At 47.9% G+C, this 16,022-nt stretch overlaps 1 protein-coding gene across 1 annotated transcript in view; it reads right to left on the bottom strand.

Moving 5' to 3' along the window:
• The window catches only part of myo16 (myosin XVI), a 185,647-nt gene that overhangs the window by 113,146 nt on the left and 56,479 nt on the right, over positions 1 to 16,022 (bottom strand). Inside the window, exons 5-7 of the mRNA XM_039014219.1 lie at positions 9,241 to 9,365; positions 8,677 to 8,802; positions 68 to 143 (exon numbers count right to left, since the gene is read on the bottom strand). Coding sequence (XP_038870147.1) covers positions 68 to 143; positions 8,677 to 8,802; positions 9,241 to 9,365 — 327 coding nt within the window. The remainder of the gene's footprint in view (positions 1 to 67; positions 144 to 8,676; positions 8,803 to 9,240; positions 9,366 to 16,022) is intronic.

The raw sequence follows: 16,022 nt of genomic DNA, 5'->3' as shown, positions 1-16,022 counted from the left end.
ACATTTATTTATTTCAATACCACATGCTTAAATTGAGTGTGTGTGTGTGTATGTCAGTGTGTTATACCTGAGGGCTTGTCTTGGTTGCAGTTCAGGAGAGTTGGGTCTGCTCTGTGCTTCAGCAGCTGGCTAACGATGCTTGTCTGCAGGGAGACGGACAGACAGAGACACACACCTTCATTATTTCAGAGAAAATAAAAAAAGACATGGAACTACATTAGATCACATGTTGCATGCCTTCCTCCCCAAATGTCCTTGCTGTGGCCCATATCTACAAAAACAGTTGTCTGATATGTAGCTGTCATCATCTCCTCTCGCCCCCAGTCTCACCCTTCCGTCTTTCTGCCTCAGATGTCTTTATGTTCCTCTGTTGCCGTATATAGTTACTTATGTCACTACAAGCCTATTACTCTTTCCACCCATTTCTCTCTCTCTCTGTCTCGCTGTCTCTCTGTCTCTCTGTCTCTCTGTCTCTCTCTCTCTCTCTCTCTCTCTCTCTCTCTCTCTCTCTCTCTCTGTCTCTCTCTCTCTCTGTCTCTCTGTCTCTCTGTCTCTCTGTCTCTCTGTCTCTCTCTCTATGTCTCCCTCTCACTCTGCTTCGGCATGTTTACATGCCAAAGCAAGTGAAATAGATAATAAACAAAAGTGAAATAAACAATAAAAAATGAACAGTGAACATTACACTCACAAAAGTTCCAAAGGAATAGAAACATTTCAAATGTCATGTTATGGCTATACTGTATACAGTGTTGTAACGATGTGCAAATAGTTAAAGTACAAAAGGGAAAATAAATCAACATAAATATGGGTTGTATTTACAATGTTGCTTGTTCTTCGCTTGTTGCCCTTTTTTATTGTGGCAACAGGTCACAAATCTTGCTACTGTGTTGGAACACTGTGGCATTTCACCCAATAGATATGTGAGTTTATCTGTCTCTCTCTCTGTCTCTCACAAAGCCTATTAATCTCCACCCCTCTCTTTTTTCCTCCTCCCTCCCTCTTTTCCCCCTCTCCTTCTTCTCTCCCCCAGGGTTGCGACTAGCAACACCTGCGTGATATGTGATGTTAGAGATGTGTGATCTGTGATTTGTGAATGTGTGTGTTATATGAAGTAGGTGTAATGTGTGTAATGTGTGTGATGCGTGTAATGTCTGTGATGTGTGTAATGTATGTAATGTGGGTAATGTGTGTGATTGTTTATTTGTGGTGAGACATGCCAATGGATGGCATGCCCGAGGCAGCATGTGAGAGATTGTCTGTCAATGCCTGATCCACAAATACACGCATGCACGCACACACAAACACATCACAATGAGATGAAAATGACTAAGATCTCAGACATGGCCATGCATCAGTATGACACTGGTCTGTTAGAGCAGGGGTCCCCAAACTGTGGGGTGTGCCCCCTAGGAACTCAGTCCGGCATCAAACTTACTCTTGAAAGTTGTTATAATATAATGCAAGGTGCAATTTAGAAATTGGGTAGTGCATCATCAGTTCCTCTTGTCATATTAGTCATTACATACCTTAGAGAGCTATTTATAACCGTTCAGAAATGTCCAGATTAACTATCAAATGCCCATGTCAGCTAACCTGTTTTTATTTCATTTTTTGTTGTTGTTGTGGGGGTCAGGTGAAAAAGTTAGCAAACTCCTGTATTAGAGTATGCATCATAGCTCTGTGCTATATTTACTTGCTACATTACATCCTCCTCTACTCCCGCTCTGCACTACTAGAGGTCAGAGGTACATGAGAGTGTGTCTTTTATTAAACACATTACTTATGGTCTGTCTAGAGAGGATATGGATATACCTCTCTCTCTCGCTCTCATTCTATCTATTTATTGCTATCATGCTATAAAATCAGTTTTGGAGTAAAGTATAGAGAGTGACTCAGAATATTCTACCACAGTGTAACCTATGACTGTAACCTGGATTCACATTGGTAACAGCTGGCCAGGTTACAGGCCACAGTATGTCCACAAGGTACACCCTCACATACTCCACTCAACACTTTATAAATGCACCCCCATCATGTCACTATCGCCACAGTAGTGACCCCCTGGCTGGGGTCAAATGTCAGATTGAACCAGGAAAATGTCAGGGAGACGTGAAAGTGAGTGAAGGAGAAACAGAAGCATAATAAGTAACAGTAATAGGCTACAGTCCATGGGAGTCATTTACCCAGGATAGTGAAATATTAACCTATTACGTGTGCCAGTGAAATACCGGCTACAGTATGAGCTAATGTTACTGTGACTCAAGCAAACAGCACCTAGCAACAGTATGACCCGTAAACAACCGAATACTACTGACCTCCGTTCAGTACTAATGGGGAGTAGAGGTGGAATTAAGAGACGCATGAAACACAACGGTACTTATAGGGTACAGTTTTACATCCTTTTGAGTTTTTAATTAGTTTACCTAGTCTAATTATGTAACATACTTGTAATATAAAGCGTTGCAGAGATGAGGCTGTTCCCTTCTCTCTGAATGTGCCTGTTGATGCTAAAGTGAGTGACAATGCTGCAAGTATACAGTATGTGTCAGTGTGTAGTTGGTATGCAGAGTGCCAGCGCCAGGCTCCAGCGGGTAGGGCTCCAGCGGGAAGGGCTCCAGCGGGAAGGGCTCCAGCAGGTAGGGCTCCAGCGGGTAGGGCTCCAGCGGGAAGGGGTCCAGCGGGTAGGGCTCCAGCAGGTAGGGCTCCAGCGGAAAGGGCTCCAGCGGGTAGGGCTCCAGCGGGAAGGGGTCCAGCGGGAAGGGCTCCAGCGGGAAGGGCTCCAGCGGGTAGGGCTCCAGCAGGTAGGGGTCCAGCGGGTAGGGCTCCAGCGGGTAGGGGTCCAGCGGGTAGGGGTCCAGCGGGTAGGGGTCCAGCGCCAGGCTCCAGCGGGAAGGGCTCCAGCGGGTAGGGGTCCAGCGGGAAGGGCTCCAGCGGGTAGGGGTCCAGCAGGTAGGGCTCCAGCGGGTAGGGGTCCAGCGGGAAGGGCTCCAGCGGGTAGGGGTCCAGCAGGTAGGGCTCCAACGGGTAGGGCTCCAGCGGGTAGGGGTCCAGCGGGAAGGGCTCCAGCGGGTAGGGCTCCAGCGCCAGGCTCCAGCGGGAAGGGCTCCAGCAGGTAGGGGTCCAGCGGGAAGGGCTCCAGTGGGTAGGGCTCCAGCGGGTAGGGCTCCAGCGGGAAGGGGTCCAGCGGGAAGGGGTCCAGCGGGAAGGGCTCCAGCGGGTAGGGCTCCAGCGGGAAGGGGTCCAGCGGGAAGGGGTCCAGCGGGAAGGGCTCCAGCGGGTAGGGCTCCAGCGGGTAGGGCTCCAGCGGGTAGGGCTCCAGCGGGAAGGGGTCCAGCGGGAAGGGCTCCAGCGGGAAGGGCTCCAGCGGGTAGGGCTCCAGCGGGTAGGGGTCCAGCGGGTAGGGCTCCAGCGGGTAGGGGTCCAGCGGGTAGGGGTCCAGCGGGAAGGGGTCCAGCGGGAAGGGGTCCAGCGGGAAGGGCTCCAGCGGGTAGGGCTCCAGCGGGAAGGGGTCCAGCGGGAAGGGGTCCAGCGGGAAGGGCTCCAGTGGGTAGGGCTCCAGCGGGTAGGGCTCCAGCGGGTAGGGCTCCAGCGCCAGGCTCCAGCAGGTAGGGCTCCAGCGGGTAGGGGTCCAGCGGGTAGGGGTCCAGCAGGTAGGGCTCCAGCGGGAAGGGCTCCAGCGGGAAGGGCTCCAGCGCCAGGCTCCAGCGGGTAGGGCTCCAGCGGGAAGGGGTCCAGCGGGAAGGGCTCCAGCGGGTAGGGCTCCAGCGGGAAGGGGTCCAGCGGGAAGGGCTCCAGCGAGTAGGGCTCCAGCGGGTAGGGCTCCAGCGCCAGGCTCCAGCGGGTAGGGGTCCAGCAGGTAGGGCTCCAGCGGGAAGGGCTCCAGCGGGAAGGGCTCCAGCGGGAAGCGCTCCAGCGCCAGGCTCTAGCGGGTAGGGCTCCAGCGGGAAGGGGTCCAGCGGGAAGGGCTCCAGCGGGAAGGGCTCCAGCGGGAAGGGCTCCAGCGAGTAGGGCTCCAGCGGGTAGGGCTCCAGCGCCAGGCTCCAGCAGGTAGGGCTCCAGCGGGTAGGGGTCCAGCAGGTAGGGCTCCAGCGGGAAGGGCTCCAGCGAGTAGGGCTCCAGCGGGTAGGGCTCCAGCGCCAGGCTCCAGCAGGTAGGGCTCCAGCGGGTAGGGGTCCAGCAGGTAGGGCTCCAGCGGGAAGGGCTCCAGCGGGAAGGGCTCCAGCGGGAAGGGCTCCAGCGGGTAGGGGTCCAGCGGGTAGGGGTCCAGCGGGTAGGGGTCCAGCGGGAAGGGCTCCAGCGGGTAGGGCTCCAGCGGGTAGGGGTCCAGCGGGTAGGGGTCCAGCGGGTAGGGGTCCAGCGGGAAGGGCTCCAGCGGGTAGGGCTCCAGCGGGTAGGGGTCCAGCGGGAAGGGTTCCAGCGGGTAGGGCTCCAGCAGGTAGGGCTCCAATCGATTCTCTACTTCTCCCCTCCCCTGTCACTATGCACTCAAATTCACTTATGTATGCACTCAGATAAACTGTGGAGTTTGAGAAAGAGAGGGATGAGGTATCGCACGGCAAGTGGTACCGATGTACCAAGTCTGGAACAGCTTCTACCCCCAAGCTATAAGACTGCTAAATAGTTAGTTAAATAGCTAACCAATAGCTATCCGGACTATCTGCATTGACCATTTTGCACTAATCTCTTTTGACTCATCACATACGCTGCTGTTACTGTTTATAATCTATCCCATTGCCTATTCACTTTATCCCTACCTATATGTACATATCTACCTCAATTACCTTGTACCTCTGCATATCAACTAGGTACTGGTACCCCGTGTATATAGGCAAGTTCATTACTCATTGTGTTTTTATACCTGGTGTTATTATTTTTCAACTTATTCCTCGTGTTATTATTTTTCAACTTATTCCTCGTGTTATTATTTTTCAACTTATTCCTCGTGTTATTATTTTTCAACTTATTCCTCGTGTTATTATTTTTCAACTTATTCCTCGTGTTATTATTTTTCAACTTATTCCTCGTGTTATTATTTTTCAACTTATTCCTCGTGTTATTATTTTTCAACTTATTCCTCGTGTTATTATTTTTCAACTTATTCCTCGTGTTATTATTTTTCAACTTATTCCTCGTGTTATTATTTTTCAACTTATTCCTCGTGTTATTATTTTTCAACTTATACCTCGTGTTATTATTTTTCAACATATTCCTCGTGTTATTATTTTTCAACTTATACCTCGTGTTATTATTTTTCAACTTATTCCTCGTGTTATTATTTTTCAACTTATTCCTCATGCTATTATTTTTCAATACTGTCTTTTGTCTCTGCATTCCACTGTTAGTCTGAACCTGTTGTTTACGAAGCATGTGACAAATACAATTTGATTTGAGATAGTGACGGTTGAGAGGTAACAGAAAGGAAGACTTTACTGTAAAACACACTATAGAGAAGAAACCTGGCCTCGGGGTAGTAGAGGAACAAAGAAGGAAAAAAACTGTTCTTAATATGAATACATTCTCTTTGTCAGCACCCCAACCATGCAGCCCCAGAAATGTAATTACATATTGGACCGTGTCAGCAAGATTTTAACATGATCGCTTCCCTTTCCCTCAAAGCCCCCTATCCGTCTACCCAAATCTCCCTCTTCCCCACCCACCCTCCATCCATATCCTGAAATCAATCTCCTTCCCTGTGAGAAACACCATGAAATCGCTAATCTAAAAGGCATTAATGAATACATGCAGTGCCGTGCCAGCACTTTGAGCTAGTCTGTTCGATAGCTCCCAAAATACCTGTTCATCAGCAGAGAGACAGACAGAGGAGAATTCTGTTATACAGAATTCCCATAGGTCTCAAAATGAGACTAGACAAGGTAAACAAATAAAAAAGCCAGGAGACAATACTGGTCTATAAACTAGCCAGCCAAAACTGGTCTATAAACTAGCCAGCCAAAACCGGTCTATGAACTAGCCAGCCAATAGCGGTCTATAAACTAGCCAGCCAATACTGGTCTATAAACTAGCCAGCCAATTCTGGTCTATAAACTAGCCAGCCAATACTGGTCTATAAACTAGCCAGCCAATACTGGTCCATAAACTAGCCAGCCAATGTTGGTCCATAAACTATCCAGCCAATACTGGTCCATAAACTAGCCAGCCAATACTGGTCCATAAACTAGCCAGCCAATACTGGTCTATAAACTAGCCAGCCAATACTGGTCCATAAACTAGCCAGCCAAAACTGGTCCATAAACTAGCCAGCCAATACTGGTCTATAAACTAGCCAGCCAATACTGGTCTATAAACTAGCCAGCCAATACTGGTCTATAAACTAGCCAGCCAATACTGGTCTATAAACTAGCCAGCCAATACTGGTCTATAAACTAGCCAGCCAATACTGGTCTATAAACTAGCCAGCCAATACTGGTCTATAAACTAGCCAGCCAATATTGGTCTATAAACTAGCCAGCCAATTCTGGTCTATAAACTAGCCAGCCAATACTGGTCCATAAACTAGCCAGCCAATACTGGTCTATAAACTAGCCAGCCAATACTGGTCTATAAACTAGCCAGCCAATACTGGTCTATAAACTAGCCAGCCAATACTGGTCTATAAACTAGCCAGCCAATTCTGGTCTTTAAAACCTTTTCTCAATAGGGGGGCGCTATTTCGACTTTGTAAAAATTCGTTCCCAAATTAAACTGCCTCGTACTCAATTCTTGCTCGTACAATATGCATATTATTATTACTATTGGATAGAAAACACTCTCTAGTTTCTAAAACCGTTTGAATTATATCTGTGAGTAAAACAGAACTCATTTTGCAGCAAACTTCCTGTCAGGAACTGAAAAATCTCAAATCGGGGGCTCTGTTCCAGGGTCAGTTTATACATTTGCATGTAATCTATGGGTCGACATGCACTGCATACGCATTCCCCTAGATGTCAGTAAGCAGTGAGAATTGGAATGGGGTCTCTGGGTAGTTCTGAGGCCGTATAAAAGCTCTTGGAACCGGGTGTGCAGTCTTTTCAACGTTCGCCATGACGCATGACAGACCTCAGGATTGCATTCTGAAAAGCTCTCGTTATAGGCTTTAGATATATCCGGCTCTGATTTTATTCGATATAGGTGTTAAAAACATCATAATGTAGTTATTTTAAACCGAGTTATATCAGTTTATATCAGTATATTGCGATTTTCGGTATTTCATTTGTGCTGCGTTATAGTGAGTTGGAGACGTCTTCGTCACATGGCTAATGTTTGCTGCTAATTCCAAAGTTGAAGACGACAATCTACAACCGAGCAACGATTCTTCTGGACAAAGGACAACTTGCACAAGATTCTGATGGAAGCTCATCAAATAGTAAGAACTATTTATGATGTTAATTCGTTGTTCTGTTGAAAAATGTAAAACTACTATTCCGCCATTAATTTCGGTGCGGTCTCGCTTTAACGCACGCTGTATGTCGTAGTAACGTTAATTTTAAAAATCTAACACAGCGGTTGCATTAAGAACTAATGTATCTTTCATTTGCTGTCCAACCTGTATTTTTTTGTCAAGTTTATGATTAGTTATTGATTAGATTAGGTGCCTCTCCCAAGATTTCTCCCTACATTTTGTTTGCAGCTTGGCTACTATTCTCATTGTATAACCACGATTTGTGCCGCTAAATATGCACATTTTCGAACAAACAATATATGTATTGTGTAATATGATGTTATAGGACTGTCATCTGATGAAGTTTTGAGAAGGTTAGTGAAAAATGTAATATCTTTTGCTGGTTTATTCGCTATCGCTAACGTGCATGAATCAATGCTGCTGTGTGGTTGGCTATTGTAGTAAGCTAATATAATGCTAAATTGTGTTTTCGCTGTAAAACACTTAAAAAATCTGAAATATTGGCTGGATTCACAAAATCTTTGTCTTTCATTTGCTGTACGCTGTGTATTTTTCATAAATGTTTTATGATGAGTATTTAGGTAATTCACGTTGGTCTCTGTAGTTATTCTAGCTGCTTTGGTGAGATTTTGGGATGGTGGCTGCAATGTAAAACTATGATTTATACCTGAAATATGCACATTTTTCGAACAAAACATATGCTATACAATAAATATGTTATCAGACTGTCATCTGATGAAGTTGTTTCTTGGTTAGTGACTATTTATATCTTTATTTGGTCGAATTTGTGATAGCTACCTATGCAGTAAAAAAATGGTGGAGAAAAAAAAGTTGGGTCTTTTGCTATCGTGGTTAGATAATAGAAATACATATTGTGTCTTCCCTGTAAAACATTTTAAAAATCAGAAATGATGGCTGGATTCACAAGATGTGTATCTTTCATCTGGTATCTTGGACTTGTGATTTCATGATATTTAGATGCTAGTATTTACTTGTGGCGCTATGCTAGGCTATGCTAGTCAGCTTTTTTACTGATGAGGGTGCTCCCGGATCCGGGATGAGTACCAAGTAAAAGATAAACTAGCCAGCCAATACTGGTCCATAAACTAGCCAGCCAATACTGGTCTATAAACTAGCCATTATTGATACATTCCCGTAAGTTGTATGGTTCAATATCATTTTAGAAAGTTGTTCCTTCGCTAAACAAAGTTTTGTTCACTTTCCCTCCGTGGATCTGACACGACTGGATATGTGAATGTACAGTGATATGACAGTACCTGTCCATATTTGGCAGCCAGGTGGAGAGGTGTCCAATAGCCGTTGTCGGAGGGCTGAGGGTCCGCCCCGTCCTCCAGCAGCACAGACACCACCTCCCTGTAGCCACTAGCACACGCTATGTGGAGCTAGAGAGAGATGGAGAGAGAAGGAGAGAGAGGGTTAAAGAAATACATTACAAAGACACATCTACTGTATACAGCCATTGAAATAGAGTGAGAGAGCAAGATAGAGAGAGAGCAAGAGAGAGAGAGAGAGCAAGAGAGAGCAAGAGAGAGAGAGAGAGAGAGCGAGAGAGAGAGAGAGAGAGAGAGAGCAAGAGAGAGAGAGAGAGAGAGAGAGAGAGAGAGAGAGAGAGAGAGAGAGAGAGAGAGAGAGAGAGTAGAGGAGTACTGGTAGGCACCACAGGAGGTTGGAGGCACCTTAATGGGGGAGGATGGGCTTGTGGTAATTGCTGGAGCGGAAGAAGTGTAATGGAATCAAATACTGTACATTCCATTTTCTGTTGTTCCAGCCATTACTATGAGCCGTCCTCCCCTCAGCAGCCTCCACTGGTAGGTACTCACCAAAGTAACCCCGTCGTTGTTGCGTTGGTTGAGACTGACCCCGCTGGAGACCAGCTGTCGAACATCAGACAACATGGTGCTGGGCCTCTGGGTACGCATAGTGTGCATGGACAACACATCTATACCTGGAACAACAGAACAAAACACACACGTTAGTACAGCACACACACACACACGACATTAATGATGTCTCCGTAGTCTGTACCAATCACAATTATCATGGGAGCCATGTTGGTTCTGTGTGTAATGTCTCCTTGAGAATCCTTAGTCTCCTTTTCAAAGTCAACAGACTGTCTTGGAGACTGACAGACAGACAGAGGTCTAAGAGAGGACAAAGGTCTAGCAGTGCAGTCTATCCCTGGCTAAAAGGGATCGATGGTCTGCTCTGATCTCCTCCACCCTCAAATACTCACAGGGGACCATTGTTTTGGTTGCCGAAATGATACAGTAGCTATATATTATAGATCGTCTGTGTTTCTCTCTAACGATCACTGTAATATAGAATATTTTTGTCCCTTGGGCTTTGATTACTATAGGCAGTTGAGTCTTATACGGTATGCTCAATTCTAATTAGTGGAGTGCATATAGGAATGGACAGGGAGAGTCCATAGGGTATGTGCCCTGTACGAGAGACTGTAAGAGAGACTTGAGGAGGGTAACATAGCCATGTTACTAAGGCAACATAGACTTCTAGTGTGACATGGAAGTGTGCCACAGCAGGAAGAGGATAGAGAGGCTGGATGTGAGCATGAGGGGATATAATTGATTTGGCACACCTAGTAAGCAATACTATACACAATAAAAGGTGATCAATTCTGTAACCACTCCCTCTTCCAATTAGGGCTAATTGGAAAAGCTGTTTAAAAGAGGACATTGTATTCCTTTTTTTTTGTACTCCCTGACGAAGGCCATGCAGCCGTAACGCGTCGTTTTTTTAAAACTTTGTTTCTATTGAACATGCCATACTAATAAAGGCATTTTAATTAATTATATGAAGAGTGCCTTGGTCTTCCTTTCTTTTTGATTCATTAACCTTTATTTGAAGACAAAAAAGTTATCTGAAAACTTTTAAAAAAGGTATTGAAAAGTAATTGAAATATCTGAAATAGTATTTGAACCCATGTCTGCTCCCAACACAGGTCACAGGCAGGTGGGGCTGAGGTGTGTGTTTGTGTGTGTGTTTATGGTGAGGTGTAGAGTAATATCTGTTTGGACTTCTGAGGTCCCATCCATCATGTGATCTCCTGCGCATAAAGATGGATTGGCTAGGGAGATATTTCTGGCATTCCTTATCATTCTCTGTCACTCTCACGCTCTCGCTCCCTCCTCTTTTTCTGCATTTAAGTCTGTACCATCTTTTTTTCCTCTGACATTTTTTTGTCTCATCTCTTGTTCTCTCTCCCCATCTCTGTTGACCTTCTCTATTCCCTGCTGGAGTGAGGTTCTTGTCACGCCCTGTCCTTAGTATTCTTTGTTTTCTTAATTATTTTAGTTAGGTCAGGGTGTGACATGGGGAATGTATGTGTTTTTGTAGTGTCTAGGGTGGTTGTAAGGTTTAGGGGGTTTATTAGAGTAGTTGGGTTTATGTTTAGTATAGAAGTCTAGCTGTGTCTATGGTTGAGTGTAGGTATCTAGGAAAGTCTATGGTTGCCTGAATTGGGTCTCAATTAGAGATAGCTGGTTATTGTTGTCTCTGATTGGGAGCCATATTTAAGGCAACCATAGGCTTTAGCTGTTTGTGGGGAATTGTCTATGTCGAAGTGTTTTGTGTCAGCACTTGTGTTTGTATAGCTTCACGGTCGTCTGTTTGTTGTTTTGTTTCATTTTTCTTCTTAAAATAAAAAGAAGATGTACTTTCCACGCGCTGCGCCTTGGTCCTCTCTCAGTCCCTTTGACGATCGTGACAGAATTCCCCACCAATGCGGGATCAAGCAGCGTGAAAAGCGGCAACAGGAGCAGCGCAAGGAGGAATGGAAATGGGAGCGTAATATGGACTACACTACGTGGGAGGAGATCGACAGGTGGGCGATCGACCCAGGGCGAGTGCCGGAGCCAGCCTGGGATTCTCTGGCGCAGTGTGAGGAGGGATACCGGCGAATGGAGGCAGCACGACGACGCAGTAGGAAGCCTGTGAGTCAGCCCAAAAAAATTCTTGGGGGGGGGCTTAGAGGTAGTGGGCCGAGGGCAGGTAGGAGACCTGCGCCCACTTCACAGGCTAACCGTGGAGAGCGGGAGTACGGGCGAACACCGTGTTACGCAGTAGAGCGCACGGTGTCTCCTGTACGTGTTCATAGCTAGATTGGGCATTGAGCCAGGTGTCATGAAGCCGGCTCAACGCGTCTGGTCTCCAGTGCGTCTCCTCGGGCCGGCATACATGGCACCAGCCTTACGCATGGTGTCCCCGGTTCGCCTACATAGCCCGGTGCGGGTTATTCCACCTCCCCGCACGGGTAGGGCGACGGGGAGCATTCAACCAGGTAAGGTTGGGCAGGCTCGGTGCTCAAGGGAACCAGTACGCCTGCGCGGTCCGGTATTTCCGGCGCCACCTCCCCGCCCCAGTCCAGTTCCACCAGTGCCTACACCACGCACCAGGCTTCCAGTGTGTCTCCAGAGCCCTGTTCCTCCTCCACGCACTCGTCCTATGGTGCGTGTCTCCAGCCCGGTACCACCAATTCCGGCACCACGCACCAAGCCTCCTGTGCGTCTCCAGAGTCCTGTGCATCCTGTTGTTGCTCCCCGCATTAGCCCTGAGATGCGTGTCCCCAGCCCGGTACCACCAGTTCCGGCACCACGCACTAGGCCTAATGTGCGTCCCCAGGGTCCAGTATGCCCTGTTCCTTCTCCCCGCACTAGCCTGAAGGTGCTTGTCCTTAGCCCGGTGCCTCCAGTTCCGGCACCACGCACCAGGCCTACAGTGCGCCTATTCCGGCCAGAGCCATCCGTCTGCCCAGTGCCATCTGAGCCATCCGTCTCCCCAGCGCCATCTGAGCCATCCGTCTCCCCAGCGCCATCTGAGCCATCCGTCTCCCCAGCGCCATCTGAGCCATCCGTCTCCCCAGCGCCATCTGAGCCATCCGTCTCCCCAGCGCCGTCTGAGCCATCCGTCTCCCCAGCGCCGTCTGAGCCATCCGTCTCCCCAGCGCCGTCTGAGCCATCCGTCTGCCCAGCGCCGTCTGAGCCATCCGTCTGTCCCGAGCCATTAGAGCCGCCCGTCTGTCCCGAGCCGTCAGAGCCGTTAGTCAGTCAGGAGCCGCTAGAGCCATTCGTCAGTCAGGATCTGCCAGAGCCGCCAACCAGACAGGATCTGCCAGAGCCGCCAACCAGACAGGATCTGCCAGAGCCGCCAACCAGACAGGATCTGCCAGAGCCGCCAACCAGACAGGATCTGCCAGAGCCGCCAACCAGACAGGATCTGCCAGAGCCGCCAACCAGACAGGATCTGCCAGAGCCGCCAACCAGACAGGATCTGCCAGAGCCGCCAGCCAGCCATGAGCGGCCAGATCCGTCAGCTAGCCATGAGCGGCCAGATCCGTCAGCTAGCCATGAGCGGCCAGATCCGTCAGCCAGCCATGAGCGGCCAGATCCGTCAGCCAGCCATGAGCGGCCAGATCCGTCAGCCAGCCATGAGCAGCCAGATCCGTCAGCCAGCCATGAGCAGCCAGATCCGTCAGCCAGCCATGAGCAGCCAGATCCGTCAGCCAGCCATGAGCAGCCAGATCCGTCAGCCAGCCATGAGCCGTCCAGCCAGGATCCGCCAGAGCCGTCCAGCCAAGATCCGCCAGAGCAGTCATCCAGCCAGGATCCGTCCCTCAGTCCGGAGCTGCCGTCCCTCAGACCGGAGCTGCCGTCCCTCAGTCCGGAGCTGCCCCTTATCCTGGTGCTGCCCCTTATCCTGGTGCTGCCCCTTATCCTGGTGCTGCCCCTTATCCTGGTGCTGCCCCTTATCCTGGTGCTGCCCCTTATCCTGGTGCTGCCCCTTATCCTGGTGCTGCCCCTTAGTCCGGTGCTGCCCCTTAGTCCGGTGCTGCCCCTTAGTCCGGTGCTGCCCCTTAATCCAGTGGAGTTAATGTGGAGGGTGGCCATTTGGAGGAGGCTACGTAAGCGGGTAGTGACTATGGTGGGGTGGGGACCACGACCAGTGCCGGAGCCGCCGCCGTGGACGGACGCCCACCCAGACCCTCCCCTAGACTATGTGCTGGTGCGCCCGGAGTTCGCACCTTAAGGGGGGGGTTATGTCACGCCCTGGCCTTAGTATTCTTTGTTTTCTTAATTATTTTAGTTAGGTCAGGGTGTGACATGGGGAATGTATGTGTTTTTGTAGTGTCTAGGGTGGTTGTAAGGTTTAGGGGGTTTATTAGAGTAGTTGGGTTTATGTTTAGTATAGAAGTCTAGCTGTGTCTATGGTTGAGTGTAGGTATCTAGGAAAGTCTATGGTTGCCTGAATTGGGTCTCAATTAGAGACAGCTGGTTATTGTTGTCTCTGATTGGGAGCCATATTTAAGGCAACCATAGGCTTTAGCTGTTTGTGGGGAATTGTCTATGTCGAAGTGTTTTGTGTCAGCACTTGTGTTTGTATAGCTTCACGGTCGTCTGTTTGTTGTTTTGTTTCATTTTTCTTCTTAAAATAAAAAGAAGATGTACTTTCCACGCGCTGCGCCTTGGTCCTCTCTCAGTCCCTTTGACTATCGTGACAGTTCTCCACTATCAGTCACTCTGAGGGGGCAACTCACCTTCACACACCCACATGCATGTGCAAACACACACCCACACATAAACACACAAAACGCCTCACAGGAGGAGTCATGACCGAAGCTCTATGGAACATGACAAGTGGGTCAGAATCACAAAACAGGGGAAATTACATGAATATCAGAGTATACTGTAAGCTAAAGTCAAGTTTACACAGAAGTATTTGCTAAATAAAGTTATAATTTTCGTCACAAGATGATGAGCGCTGAAAAGCATCTGGATTACTGTAAAAACGGATGACAACCTAACTGTTCTTTTTATTCAGTTGCACATTGTCAGACATGAGGATGTGTGACAGATGTGTGTGTGTGTGTGTATCTATGTACGTGTATGGGCTTGTGCATATGTGACAACAAAACATACATTGAGTATACCAAACATTAGGGACACCTTCCTAATATGAGTTGCACCCCCCCGTTTTGCGCTCAGAACAGCCTCAATCCGTCAGGGCATGGACTCTACAAGGTGTCGAACGAGTTCCACAGTGATTCTGGCCAATGTTGATTTCAATGCTTCGCACTGTTGTGTCAAGTTGGCTGGATGTCCTTTGGGTGGTGGACCATTCTTGATAGAGACGGGAAACTATTGAGCGTGAAAAACCCAACAGTGTTACAGTTCTTGACGCAAACCTGTGCGCCTGCCACCTACTACCATACCCTGTTCAAAGGAACTTAAATATTTTGTTTTACCAATTCCCCTCTGAATGGCAGACATACACAATCCATGTCTCAATTGTCTCAAGGCTTAAAAATCATTCAAAACCTGTCTCCTCCCCTTCACCTACACTGATTGAAGTGGATTTAACAGGTGGCATCAATAAGGGATAATAGCTTTCACCTAGATTCCCCTGGTCAGTCTATGACGTGGAAAGAGCAGGTGTTCTTAATGTTTTGTACACTCATTGTATATCTGTGTGTGTGTGTGTGTGTGTGTGTGCGTATGCGTATGTTTGACTTCCTCTGTCTTAGCCCATGTACAGTACCAGTCAAAAGTTTTAGAACACCTACTCATTCAAGGGTATTTCTTTATTTTTACTATTTTATACATTGTAGAATAATAGTGAAGACATCAACACATATGGAATAATGTAGAAACCAAAATAGTGTTGAACACTATTTTTTTGTTGTTGAGATTCTTCAAAGTAGCCATTCTTTGCCTTGATGACATCTTTGCACACTCTTGGCATTCTCTTAACCAGCTTCATGAGGAATGCTTTTCCAATAGCCTTGAAGGAGTTCCCACATATGCTGAGCACTTGTTGGCTGCTTTGCCTTCACTCTGCACTCAAACTCATCCCAAACCATCTCAATTGGGTTGAGGTCAGGTGATTGTGAAGGCCAGGTCATCTGATGCAGCACTCCATCACTCTCTTTCTTGGTCAAATAGCCCTTACACAGCCTGGAGGTGTGTTTTTGGTCATTGTCCTATTGAAAAACAAATAATAGACCCACTAAGAGCAAACCAGATGGGATGGCGTATCGCTGCTGAATGCTGTGGTAGCCATGCTGGTTGAGTGTGCCTTGAATTTAAAAAAAATCACAGACAGTGTCACAAGCAAAGCACCATCACACCTCCTCCTCCATGCTTCACGGTGGGAACCACACAATGCGGAGATCATCCATTCACCTACTCTGCGGCTCACAGAGACACAAGCGGTTGGAACCAAAAATCTCAAATTTGGACTCATCAGACCAAAGGACAGATTACCACCGGTCTAATATCCATTGCTCCTGTTTCTTGGCCCAAGTAAGTCTCTTCTTCTTATTGGTGTCCTTTAGTATTGGTTTCTTTGCAGCCATTCGACCATGAAGGCCTGATTCACGCAGTCTCCTCTGAACAGTTGATGTTGAGATGTGTCTGTTACTTGAACTCTGTGAAGCATTTATTTGGGGCTGCAATCTGAGGTGCAGTTAACTCTAATGAACTTATCCTCTGCAGCAGAGGTAACTCTGGGTCTTCCTTTTCTGTGGCGGTCATCATGAGAGCCAGTTTTATCATAGCTCTTGATGGTTTTTGCGACTGCACTTGAAGAC

Source organism: Salvelinus namaycush, chromosome 19 (genome assembly GCF_016432855.1).
Source record: "Salvelinus namaycush isolate Seneca chromosome 19, SaNama_1.0, whole genome shotgun sequence".
NCBI lineage: Eukaryota > Metazoa > Chordata > Actinopteri > Salmoniformes > Salmonidae > Salvelinus > Salvelinus namaycush.
Note: the sequence above shows the minus strand (reverse complement) of the source record. Positions and strands in the feature narration are given on the sequence as shown.